Here is a 13634-nt window from a genome sequence, read left to right on the forward strand (position 1 = left end):
TCATCATTAGCTCTGTACGCTTGAGCTTGTCAATGAATCAGTTTATCATCCAACGTGAAGAAAAAATTTCATGGCTCACTTTTGTGTAAAACCATCCTGACCGGTTTATACTTAGTCGTGAAACTCCACCTTTCCTGCCAGTCTCCAGCTTGAACCAAAACCCCGTTCGACCCCCAAACCTCAATAAAAAACCCTAATAAATTTATTTCAAATTGGTACAAACATCAGTCCATTGATTTGATTTAATTTACAAATTCTACCTATGTATCACAAGGTGGTGGTCCTACTTACAACAGCGTCCGGCAGTGTCCTCGTCACTACGTCCGGGTTGTTCGGACTACCGATATCACAATCGAACTTCCACAGTATCTTATCGGGGACGTCGTTGTGCTTGTGTAGGCCGCTCTGAACGACGTCGCAGGCGTCGCGGCAGAAGGCCGCGTTGCGGCCCAAGCTGGCGCTCTTCTTCGCCAGGTCCGGGCACTGGGGGGTGGCCCGGTAGTTGAGGGTGGCGGCGCGCTGCGGCCGCGAGTTCGACGGCCCGCCGCAGCAGTCCCGGATGGCGCTGGAGGTGCACGCGAACGTGGAGGTGCCCCCAGCGAAGAGTCGCCGCTAAGTGTCCACGTCGTAGGTGACGGGCGACTTCTTTAGCTCCATCATGGGCATGATGACGCTCTCCTGGGGACAACGCCAGATCACTACTCGGGCCGCTTTCGGGCCAATTGGTTCAAGTTTTGTGGAAAAATGGAGATGGAAATGAGGCAGCGGGAATCTTGAAAGAAATTAACCAGAACCCATCACACAGAATATTTATTAATTTATTTATTTATCGTCGGCGAGGGTTGGGAAAAATTGAAAACGTTATCGTTCCGGTCGGGGTATCTGATCTCGCCGCCCCAAACGAAGCGATAAATAACGCTCCGATATATCAAAGGCAAAAAATCGGTGTCATGTCTTAAAAATAAAGCCATCCGAGCCATAAATTACATTGACGTAAAACCTAAACAAGAATGGATTCGCTGGATGGAAATTATTCACTTTTTTCTCGCACGGTTCAACCCATCCGAATTTGTTTCGTTCTCTCCCATTGCGTCCCATTCTCCCTTACATTATCCCAGGCCGCACTTTTTGCACCGCTATCGATTCGATCGTAAATCGACTCTCTCAACACTATTATGTGTCTATATGTTTGGAGCGCTTGTAAAATAATTAATTTTTCCAAAACTATTTTGACAGCGCCATTAATTATACCTAAACTTTTTTATTAGAAAACATCCCGCCTACATAAATCATCCGCGTGTGTCTCAGATATCTTTACAAGCAGACGTGCACCTAGTGGCTTCTGAATCAATAAGCTGTCACTGAGTGAGTCGTACCAACTTCACCCTCAAAAAAAAAGTTTCTCCGGGGAGCGACTGCATAGAAAACGATGCTCTGTCTAGAGTCTCTCTTCGAGATTTCTCAACGGTATTGCAGTTTACTTTTACCGACTTAACTCATAATTGGAATCCAGAAGAGGGATTGCTTTTAACTGGCGCTAGTTTCGTTCAAAGGGACGTGTTTATACGAGCACAAAACGTGGGATTAATAAAAGAGATTCGCAAGCTGCGAGCATAAATAATGTTTGAGTAATCCACTCGAGTGAGAAAGGAGGAGGTATTCCCATAATTAGAAATTCATCAAACTGCTTTTTAAAAGCGGAGACCATTAGACGCTTCATTAAAGAATATATTGCATCCTGAATTTTAATAAGGTTTTAAAAAACTTGCTCATTTTCAGACATGACAGATCCAGGAGCTTTCCGAATTAAAAATTTTCTTAGTCGGGACTTCGTTCCCATTAAGTCGTCCAATTAATCTAGAACGAAGTCAGAAATTACTTGGAGAGGGCTCGGATCGATTCCGATTTTTCATCGCAAGATCGCCCCATAAAAGCAAATTCGGGTAGGTACGGTTTTTTTTTGGGTTAATTGCTACTTACCCCGTTGATGTGGGGCAGGTCCAGCGCCGCCGGGACGTAGGTGGTGGCGGGACTGCACCTCGTGCACGACCTCCTCAGAGCGGGTCTCTGTCTGGAGCCGTGACAACGAACGGCGAATCTCAGCTCCTCCGCCATCTCCGAACACAAAGATTGACGATCGGTTTGAGCATTTTTCTTGCTGTTCCAGCAGAACTCGAGGATGGCAACCAGAATTGCCAACGCGAGGCCGCAGAGCAGCACCACGAACACACCTCCTGCAAGAATGTTTTAAGGATTCGTTGAATATTACAGTTCCTGAATTCGCCTTTTTATCTTTACTTCCTGAGCGTTAGTTAACTAAACTTTGTTTAATCATTACCACCAAATGTGTGATGACGTCACCTCAAAATCGTACCCAGCAAATGAGTTTTAAATGTTATGAAATAGCATAACTGTAAAAATAAAGAATAGAAAAATTACGAAAATGAAACGAAAAGCTTTTAGAAATTCATGCTCCAGAATATTTCTTTGTTAAAATGATTGAAAGAAATGAAACAAAGATATATTAGCATCACATATTAACAAAAATTGGTTGATATTTTTAAATGAGAATCGAGTCTGACATTTTAAATGGTCACGCCATCAACTTCAATATTCGTGAAGTGAACGAAGTGACACTAAAAACATGCTGGAAATATATTGTGACTGGAGAAGTATCTTTGGTTGTTAATTCTTCACAGAGAAAACGAAAATGTTTTATTTTTCCGTCAAGAGGCGCCGACTGCTTTTGATGTTTCAATAAAAGCAACTGAACACTGAACATTTTCTTGAAACCTCATGTAAGTATGAGTGAAGTTAACGTCTCGGTTTCAGCACCAACTCTTTGTGCAGAAAAACAATTTTCGTTCATTAAATATCGCAAAATAGCGATTCCATTACTTAGACTATGATAGGATGGCTATTTCAGAGCTTCTGGTTAACCCGGAGCAGATTGACGTATTACGTACGCAACTAATGCGATAATGACGGGTTAATTAGGTTTTAATTTTGGTTCGCTTTGATGACACCAAAAGAGAGGGTCATTACGGCAGGGCGTACGTCATTTAGAGGCAGTGAAACTCTTGTCGAACCTCCTCAATACACAGATTTCAGAGTAATAAAAGAAAGTTAGTGGCATTGAAAACAAAGTTCGCTTCTGTTGTCATTAGGGTAAGAGGATTGTGGATTTTTTGACGACTTCAAAATAGGAGTTGAGAATTTGATAAGATCCTACTTTTAAACAAATTACGTGAATGCTGGCTGAAACGGCAGTCGTCCTTTAAAAAAAATTGCGCTTCAACATTTCGGATCCCTAAGTGCTTCATCCACTCATTGCGAATATCTGAATAAAGCAGTTAATTTTTAATCCCTCTAAGCTCCTCTTCGGAATATTCAGCTTAACAACATCCATCTCTGTTCCCCTTTCATGTCAGAATCGCTTTTTTGCTGCAGTTAAAACTGCATCTCCGCGATTAAAAACATTAATTAAAAAAGTGCTTAAGCCTGCACGTAGTCGAGTCGCAGCAGCAGCAGCGAAGAGTGTTCAAGATAACAGTAAATTATTTCCTCCGAATAATGATGATAAACTCGAATACCTGTATTTTTTCTCCGGAAACTCCCGGAATAATAATTTAATTTCCCATTTCTTTAGTCGAAAGAATAAAAAGCAAAGCACTTGATGAATTTCCCTTCGAATATTTATTTTTTCCATTTCGCTCGAATTTTCCGTTCGGCGCCCCGGAGATGTGCTGAAAAATGTCCGCATCGATTCTGCGCCAAATCGGTCTCACGTACCCACTCCGGAATAGTGACCGAATTTACTCCGTGTGTATATAAGAACAGCGACTTCTTTTTTTAAATTACGGACAATATGTTAATGTAATCTGTTATCGACGTGGCAAAAAGCCGCCAATAAAGTAAAGTGCCTCGGAAAAACCTTGACGTCCCGAATCCGTCGCAAAAACCCGCGACACAGAAAAGATGTAAAGCAAATATCTCGATCGAGCGTCCATATCTGGGGATATTTTTTCAAAACTCACCAATATTTTCGACGCCGAGGGCGTTGGCTTTGGATTCTTTGCTTTTATCATCTCGATTACAGACGTCCCCGGTATTTTTCCACCACTTGTCGTAGAGTATCTGGATCACCCCCTTCTCCTGGAGCTCGAGGATGGCGAGCGATATTTTGTCTCTCCACGGGCTGCCCTTTGGCGTCGCTATCCCGTAGCCCTTTGAGTCGAGCAGTCCTCCAATTTGCGTTAAATTGCAGTCTCTTTGAACGGCGTAGTCCAACATCGTAGATTCCATTAGGAACGCGTAATTTCCTTCGAGGACGCGCTGGACGCCTTCCTCGTACGTCTTGACGAAGACGGGCGGCTTGCGGCTCTCCATGAAACGCCACATTTTCTGGTAGATGCCGATCTTAGAGTCCTGCAAATATTTACCCAACATTAACTACTAGTAATTTTACATCTTAAATTTTAAACTCTATCTCAGGCGGCAAACTGAAAACATGACGTTACTGTTAATCTTGTTTATAAGTATACTGTTCAATGTGCCAAAATCCAAGAGTGTCAGGTCAGGTCACACTAGTTCAGTCAGGCCAGGTTTGTTTGAATTAAATTAGGCTAGGCCAGGCCAGGTCAAATCGAGTCAAGTCAGAAAAAAATTGAAAAAAACAATTGTATTTAAGACAGTTTGAAAGAATATTAGGGTCCCCTAGTGTTTAACTTTTGAAGTAATTTAAGGGATTTCGAGGGGATGTTAATGTTTGTTTTACTATTTAAGTACTTAAAATAATCTCTGGGTCGCTTAGTGTTTTGATTCTGAATGGGTTTGAAAGAGTATCAAGATTCCCTAGTTTTTTAAACTTGAAAGCGTTTGAATAAGTGTTAGGGTTCCGTAGTGTTTAATTTTTGAAAAAAATAGAAAAAACTGAAAACATCTCGGGGGCCAATTATTGTGTTTTATTTTTGAAAGAATTTGAAGAATTCTCGGAAGCCCCTTATGTATTATCTTTAAGACAGTTTAAAAGAATATCAGGGTTCCCGGGTGTTTTATATTTGAAGTAATTCAAAGAATTTCAGGGACTCTTAATCTTTCAGGATCCTTTAAGGTTTTAAACTGAAAGAGTATGAAAGATTGTCAAGGTCCCTCAGTGTTTTAATATTGAAAGGGTTTGAAAGGGTGTCAGGGTGCCCTGGTTTTTTACTTTTGAAGTAATTTAAAAAGTCTCGGGGGTTTGTAGTTTTTTGTTTTTCGGGCAGCTTAAAATAAACTCGGGATCCTCTATTGTTTTATTCTAGAAAGGGTTTGAAAGAGTATCAGACTCACGGAGTGTTTTAATCTTGAAAACGTTTGAAGATGTGTTAAGATCCCCTGGTGTTTTATTCTTGAAATAGTATGAAAGATTTTATCTAAGTCCCTTAGTGTTTTAATCTTGAAAATATTTGAAAGATTGTTAAGCTCTTCTAGCGTTGTAATCCTGAAAGAGTTTGAAAGAGTGTCAGGGTTTTCTGGTGTTTTACTTTTGAAGTAATTTAAAGAATCTCGGGGGCTCGTGGTGTTTTGTTTTTAGGAGCTTAAAATAATCTTAGAGTCCCCTTATTGTTTTAATTTTGAAAGGGTTTGAAAGAGCGTCAGACTCACGTAGTTTTAATCTTGAAAGGTTTGAAGAAGTGTCAGGGTCTCCTGGTGTTTTATTCTTGAAAGATTGTCTGAGTCCCTTAAAGTTTTAATCATGAAAGAGATTGAAAATGTCAGGGCCCTCTAGTGTTTTAATCTTAAAAGTTTTTGAAAGAGCGTCAGCGTTCCTTGGTGTTTTATTCTTGAAAGAGTATCAAAGATTGTCAAGGTCCCTTAGTGTTTTAATCTTGAAAGGGTTTAAAAGAGTGTCAGACTCACGGAGTGTTTTAATCTTGAAATCATTTGAAGAACTGTCAGGGTTCCTTGGTGTTTTAATCTTGAAAGAGTTTGGGAGACTGTTGGGGTCCCCTAGTGTTTTAATCTTGAAAAGATTTGAAGGACTCTCAGACTCTTCTAATGTTTTAAACTTGAAAGAGTTTGAAAGTGTGTCAAGGTCACCAGTGTTTTAATCTTGAAAGAATTTGAAAGTGTCCTCTAGTGGTTTAATCTTGAAAGTGTTTGAGACCGTCAGGATTCCCGGGTGTTTTATTTTTGAAAAAAAAATGAAAGAAATTAAAAAATCTCGGAGACCAATTGTGTTTTATTTTTGAAAGAATTTGAAGGATTATCGGAAGTCCCTTATACATTATTTTTAAGACACTTTAAAAGAATGTTAGCGTCCCTTAGTGTTTTCCGTTTGAAATAAACAATCTTGGGGTTCCTAAGGTTTTGTTTTTCTATGAGTTTAAAATAATCTTGAGGTTCCCTAACGTTTTAATCTTGTGTTTTGTTTTTGAAAGTATTTTAAGAATTCTCGGAGGTCCCCAAAGTTTTAAATCGTGAATTTTGTGTGGTTATAGTTGAGTAACTAGATTTCATAACGTTTACTTTAGTTAAAGCTCAGAATATATTAAAGTAAATTTCTGTAGTTGAAAACAAAATATTTTAAACTTCATTATCACTAAATTTAAAACTAAGCAACGGCAACGTCGGGAACGAAATTCTGGAAATCGCCAGTAATAATTCAATAATTTTTTTGTCATGTTAAAAGGGCTTTAAATACCGTCAATATTCTGCAAACAATGTCTTGTTTTGCTTTAATTATACTACATATATATAATAACGAATGCAAATCACTTTTTCAATGTGGTTTTAACAGTTCGAAAATTAATTGGATTCTTTAGAAACTTTACTAAAATATTTTAGAATAGCTTATAACTTTGTAAGCGAAATGGAATAAGCGATTTGAGTTTTTTTTTTAGATTAATAGTGTAATATCTTCTAATTTTTGCGGGTGTTTCGCTGCATCAAAAGCAACAAACTTTTAAACCTACATTATTTGGTTACAACGTGTAATTAGGTTAGTTATGGTAATGGCAGGCGATACCATACACGAAGATTATTATTTTAACTATCACCCCTAGCTAAAGCTCGTGTTTACCACACTTTAATGACTCCTGGAGTACCATATTAGATCACTATCGAGTTCGCCGGAGTTTAGAATTGGTCACGTTTTAGTTCTTCATTTCCATAAAAGTGCAAACCACGATTCGAATTAAAAAAATCAAAAACAAGCGCGACGCGTCTAACGGTGGCGATTTTTAAATGTAATTAGTTCTAAAAGCATTTCTGGATTTTCGAGAGCACCGCACGTCGGACTGTTAAATAATAATTTGGAAAAATGTAGTGGAACGAGCGAGTCTCGCAGAATTATGATAATTTACGGGCTTTCCATTAAATTTACTTACACCTTTATTAGTACTTTAGCTTCCGTAATAATAGTCGTTTTAGTTATAATGTAGCCGTTAATATCGCAGATACTTGCTTAAAGGAAATAGGTGAAATTACGACCCATAAATTGCGCAGTTTCGCCGAAGCACGTTTAAAAACCACCGTAATTCGATAATTAATTAAAAAAGAGAAAACTACGCCCCTTTGATGAACCTCGAACCCACAACATATTGAAAAATGCGATTTATCGACAGTGCGATTTTTCACTTTCTATTTTTTTTTGAGGAGCTGTAACAGCGCTCGAACTGAATAAAATTTGACTTATTGCCTTTTATTATCTCTTGTGTGCGTTTACGCCCGAGATTTATATTCACGCGACCATTTCGCGCCTGATAACAAAATAAAACGAGAAACAAATTCCCGCTGAAAAATCAAATCTTCCGCTGGTTAAATTTATCGCACAAAGCACGAGGTTTCAAATTTAAAGCAATCGGTTCATTAGTTTAGTCTGTCGATCGTCGAAAAACGTAATATCACACCCGTCACTCAAATCGGCCTTATCACGGCGATCGCCCCAGAACTAAAATACTCTTTCTGTCAAAGCGGATGAAGTCGATGCACCGGATGATGCATCGCCATCTTGCTATTCACGTCTCATATTTCCCAGCTTTATCGGATTTGTGGCAGTCCGCGAAAAAACGTATTTCCATTCTTAAATCGAGCCGGGCTGCGTTTATTGCCATGTTTTTCATTATAAATAATTAATGTTGTATTATCCTTTCAACAATAAAATTTATGGCTCTGGGGGAGATTTATGGCAGCGCGTACGCGAGAGGAATCGCATTCTTGGCGTAATGCAACTGCAATAAAGGTCTGGGATTGTTATTGTTATTCTTCGTGAAGGATGGTTTATGGGCGGGTTTATCTGGCGCTCGCTTAGTTTTTATTTGATCTTAGAATTTTGGTGAGGAGTTGATAAAATTCGGAGAAGCAAAAGCCACTAATAAAGCGAGCGTAAGCTACTTTTATGTTTTCTCGAGGTTTCGTGATACCTAGAGTACGAAAAAATAGGTCCCTCGTTTCCGTCTGTCTGCTTGTAAAACGGAAACCAATTTTTTTTTATAAAATAAGAAATTGCTGTACGTGTGGTTTATGACTCCATGTTGAACATTTTGTGTTTCAATTTTTCGATTTTCGATTTTCCGGTTTTTACTTTATAGAGATAAAAAACAAAAATCGCAAATTCAAATTTTATAGCTTTTCAAAGATGCGAGCTTTATTGGGCTTTACTTCAAATGCGAGGAAAGTTCTGTTGAAATAACCCTCGACCAATTTTTTTCGTGTCCGTCGTATTACCACTAAACCACCACGACCACATCCGACCCGTTTTCTCTCCTAAAAATGATTTTTTCCCACTGAAAGCCTCCTGACCCGTCCGCCCCGTAACGAGCCAGCGATTACGAAAAGATTAAATAAAATCAGACTCACCCTAAAAAACGTCATAGTGCTGCCTCCTTCGAGAGTTCCGTACGCTATATCAGTCTGGTCGGCGAGGTCCTGGGCGCTCTCAATGGGGGTAATCATGCGTTCCACCGTTAGGAAGGCGGCCAAATTTGCGGTGTACGACGAGATTATTATAAGAGTAAAAAACCACCAGATACCGCCTACAATCCTCGTAGACGTTGCCTAAAACCGATTTTATTACCAACATATATCCACCCCTGTGAGGCGACGAGGCGCTGTTTGCTTATCTGTAACACTGCTAGACTAGAAGAGGGTGAATTACGATTATGCACACTCTACAGCTAAGCAATTATAGCACTATTAAATCATTTCGGGGACTCTACGGAGAAAATCGGGGCTAAGCTAAGGCGCGGGGGCGGCTGCGGAATGCGACACTGCTTTCGGGGGTAGTCGTAAGAGGGGCGACAACTGTGGGACGAAACTGAAAATTTGTGAAAAATAAATATTTGTTTACAAAATAATTAAAATCACAGAATTTGTAAAAAAATATACATACATCACGTAGTAAATTAAGCTTCCACCTTCAAGCTAAAAACAACGGCGTTTACAGAATTTCAATAAATCTGTTCCCTGCTACCTTGTATACATTTTAAAAGATGCGCACAAGAATGAAAACAGAAATAGGAGTGAATCATAAACTCATAGTTGAGTACTACGGAATCAAAAGTGGAAAGAAGAAAATCAGCGTATAATAACTCTGGTGTGATTTTTTTTTGTAAATTCCGCTTGCAAAAACATTTCAAAAATAAACCGGGGTTGTAAAGCCTAAGAAGAGGCCAATCAAAATATGTGCAAATGTACTAGGTGTAACGTCTTAAAAACAGAGCACCCTGTGTAGTTAAAAATAATTTTAGAGTATAGTGCTCAAAGAACAACTGTGGTCTTAGAAGCCAAGGGAGAACCTGGAATAAATTTGGAGGAAATTCATAAAGTCTACAACAGAAAATTTTGGACAAGAATAAAAAGAATGAAAGGAGCTAAAATAACAGAAATAAAAGTAATTAAAAATAGGAATGAACAAATATATATATAAAAAAAACATCAAATGAAGAAATTGCATTAGCAATACAAAAATTTAGAACTAGAAAGCATTTGGAAAGGATGTACAGAGAAATTAAAGTGGCTGGAAGACGAGGGAAAGGAATTGTTAGGACAAATATTAAAAATGCATGGAATACCCTCAAAACAGCAAAGGAATGGGATTAAATAATCTAATAATACCAGTTTATAAGAAAGAAGAATAAACGAATTGGAATAAAGAAATAAAATCAGAAACGAAGAATTAAGAGAAATACGAACCTATAGAAAAAATGAACCCAGAAAAAATATCGGGAACGATAACCAAGGTAGAAAAATCAACGAAATTCACAGAGGCGGACGAAGAACGCAGTGGTTAAAATAGAGGAAAATGGGAAAAAATAAAGGGATTTTTTATATACAGGGTGCGGTCTTTGATATCTCATTATTTTTATTATTTTAAATAAAAAAATCAGCATTTAGGGTTCTTTGAGCAGCATAGAGTAAACTTATTTTCGACTATAACTTGTTTATTCAAATAAAACACCCGGTACATGTTTTTACATATCCTCATTTTGCCCGTTCCTAGGCTCTACAGTCATAATTTATTTTTGAAATTATGCCATGTTGTTCCACAATTTTTGAATTTTTTTAGCAATGCAACTCTTAGCAAAAATATAAAAATAAACACCCGATTAGATTTAGGATTTAACTCGTTACTATGGAAATTTGCAATTTAACACCTTTTAAATTTAACAAGTTTTAGAAGATTAATAGGGGCAAAATCAGTCTTATCTTAACAAGCACTAGCCCCGCCCACCCGCCCCCTATTTTCTCAGAGGATATGTCATTTAGCAAAATTAGTCTTATTTTACCAACGACTAGCCCCACCCACCCACTGATTTTGGCAAATGACATAATCCCCTGAAAAAATAGTGGGTGGGTGGGCGGGGCTAGTACTTGCTAAGATAAAACTTATTTTGGCAAAGGAATACCCTCTAAGAGAACAGAGGGCGGGTGGGTGGGGCTAGTCCTTGGTAAGATAAGACTAACTTTGCTAAATGACATATCCTCTGAGAAAATGGGGGGATCTAAAAAATATGAATGTAATGATAAATCACAAATAAAAACTCCTCATCGTACTGTGCACATTTTGGGTAGAATTTATTCGGCAAAATTTTGAACTGAACTCATCAATTTTTTGGAAGGGACAAGTAAATATATTTTGATTAAAAATTTATTATGCTTATCATAACTGTAAACTAACTGCAAGATTTCAAAGCATTCGGTTTTTTATTCAAAATTAAATTGCAATATGTTGTTTTATATTTTTGATTTTTTTTCCAAAAATATTCATATTTTGGGTAAAATCTCAAAACGGAGTCATAAACTACATGTGTAGGACTATGTTATTTTATACGTTTTAAAACCCATTTACTATGTACGATTTTGACGTCATCACATTATTGGTGAGGATGATTAGATAAATTTTGGTTAGTGTTTTACCATCTACATGATATCCCTAATATAAATACAAAATTTGACAACAATCGGCCCAGTACTTTCGGAGATTATCTGCCTAATAAAAATCCCGGACGGCAGACAGACGGAAATGGGAGAGCTATTTCTTCGTACTCTAGGGGTCATGAAAGGTCGAGACAACGTAAAAGTAGAGAGTCGGCCGACGGACTCGATTACAATACCTCCTCTGCTTATTATCTTTTCAAAATTAGTATATTGTGATTTTTTTTGACAAATTCTTTGCTAAAAAATTTCAAAAAACTTGGAACAAGTTGGCAAAATAGTATCGAATTTAAAAAATAAACTGTATTGTATATATTTGCATCCTGTTTAAACAATGTATGTTCGTTCTACGTTAGTGAAAATAATGTTGTTTTTAAAAGTAGGATATTATTTTTTTAAATTTTAACAAATTTTAACACAGCCCTTCAAACATCGAAGAAAAATGGGAATTTAATTTACAAATAGTTTCCAAAACAAGTGTTAAAACTTACTATATCTCAGTGAAATAAGATTCTGCGAAATAGGGACTTAAAAAATGGCAATCAAAATTTCAAAAACTTTAAAAAAATTAAGGGTAGAGATTTCTCTCTATTGTCATACAAAAATTTCGCCGTAGGTTCCGAATCTGAAATCTATTTCTATTACTACTCAAACAGATAAAACAAATTGGAAACAAAAATTTGAAATAATGCTCAAAAAAGTATGGAAAAGTGGCTTTATTTAAACGGAAAAGGTTCGGACCATCTAGAAATTACCTGCATATTTCGATTTTTTTTTTCCAACAGGACTTCAAAATTAAAAAAAAATGAGAATCTATTTTATAAAAAATTTCCAAAAAAATGAGGTAGCGCCAAATAGAGATTTCGCCGTTTATGATGTATCCGAAGACCCGTTTTTCACTATTATCTTTTCAAACAGCAAAAAATGGCAATCAAAAATTTTTAAATTTTCACAAAAAACTAAGAAAGACTTTATTTACCAGAGTAATTTTAGAGAATCTAGAGGATTCTCTTTATTATCATAGGTTACGAATCTGAAATCTTTTTCGATTACCTTTCAGACAGCGAAAACAAAATGAAAACCAAAATTTTAAGAAAACTTCAAAAAAGTACCGAAAAGTGGGGTTATTTAAACTAAAAAAACAGGAATCATCTAGAGAGTTACTTGCAGATTTCGAAGAGTAAATTTTTTTCAAGAACGAAGAAAAATGAGAATCTAATTTAGTAACATTTTTCAAAATAGTGTTAAAAGTGTTTTTTTCATGGATTTTTTAAATAGCGAGAAATCGTAATCAAAATTTCAAACATATCCAAAAAAAAAAATTAGAAGTGGCTTTATTCGAACTATGTATTTTAAAATTAATCGCTTCAATTGAATCGATTTTATAGCATTTTTAACACGATTGTCAAAATTTTGCCCACATGTTTCAGATTTCGTCCCACCACGCGACGGCTGGATCAGGGCGCTCTGTTACTTTGTTTCAAAGGACCCAATAACGTTGTGTTTGCGGTATAAATCGAGATTATCGCGGTATTAAATTTACCGGGGGCTTGCAGGCGCTCAGGATGTGCACAATCGCTGCTGCATTTCGAACGTGACTATCTCGAATTGTCAACAGCCGATAGTTTGATTGTTTGTGCAGAACATGAAACTTTTTGTTACGTGAGGAAAGCGGGAAGAGGGTTTCCACGGCTGAGTGGCACAAACAAGGTGCTTTCTGAATAAGGGGTTGTTGTGAAAAGTGGGCTTGTTCCAGAACCGGTGACAGCAGCGCCCTGAAGCTTCCACATTAATTTTTTAGTTACGCGAGCTACAAATCAAGACGAGTAGTCACAACAGCAATTATGCACATACATATGTTACCGTATCATCAACATCCCCGCCCCCACAAATTACCATACACGCTCTCCAGCCGCCGCCCCTCTCCACCTAGCCGACGTCATGCCTCCCCAACCCCCATCCACCTTCGGGTTGAGATCCGATCCTTGCTGCATCAAACTGCCGATGGCGAACCAGAAGCTGTTGCCGACGGTGAATCCGTTCTCTAGTATTTCTAATGTTCTTCCTGCGGGGTGTTCGTGACTCCGGCACGCATCATTAACGGATTCGATTACTCCGTCAATAACGTTGTCGTTGTCGGAGGGAGGAGAAGGAGGAGGAGAAAGTAAATCGTCTCCGGCTTGATCGCTGCCGATTCCCGACGAGCTCAAGACGGA

At 37.8% G+C, this 13634-nt stretch overlaps 1 protein-coding gene across 1 annotated transcript in view; it reads right to left on the reverse strand.

Moving 5' to 3' along the window:
• Positions 1–564: 564 nt before the first annotated feature.
• LOC135127541 (glutamate receptor ionotropic, kainate 2) overlaps positions 565–13634 on the reverse strand; it is a 355107-nt gene continuing 342037 nt past the window's right edge. Inside the window, exons 13-16 of the mRNA XM_064053980.1 lie at positions 8842–9039; positions 4038–4428; positions 1981–2234; positions 565–678 (exon numbers count right to left, since the gene is read on the reverse strand). Coding sequence (XP_063910050.1) covers positions 613–678; positions 1981–2234; positions 4038–4428; positions 8842–9039 — 909 coding nt within the window. The 3' untranslated portion in view covers positions 565–612. The remainder of the gene's footprint in view (positions 679–1980; positions 2235–4037; positions 4429–8841; positions 9040–13634) is intronic.

The sequence above is a fragment of the Zophobas morio genome, unplaced genomic scaffold (genome assembly GCF_036711695.1).
Source record: "Zophobas morio isolate AGI-343-1 ecotype UQ-CSIRO unplaced genomic scaffold, CSIRO_AGI_Zmor_V1 ptg000012l, whole genome shotgun sequence".
In the NCBI taxonomy this organism is placed as follows: domain Eukaryota; kingdom Metazoa; phylum Arthropoda; class Insecta; order Coleoptera; family Tenebrionidae; genus Zophobas; species Zophobas morio.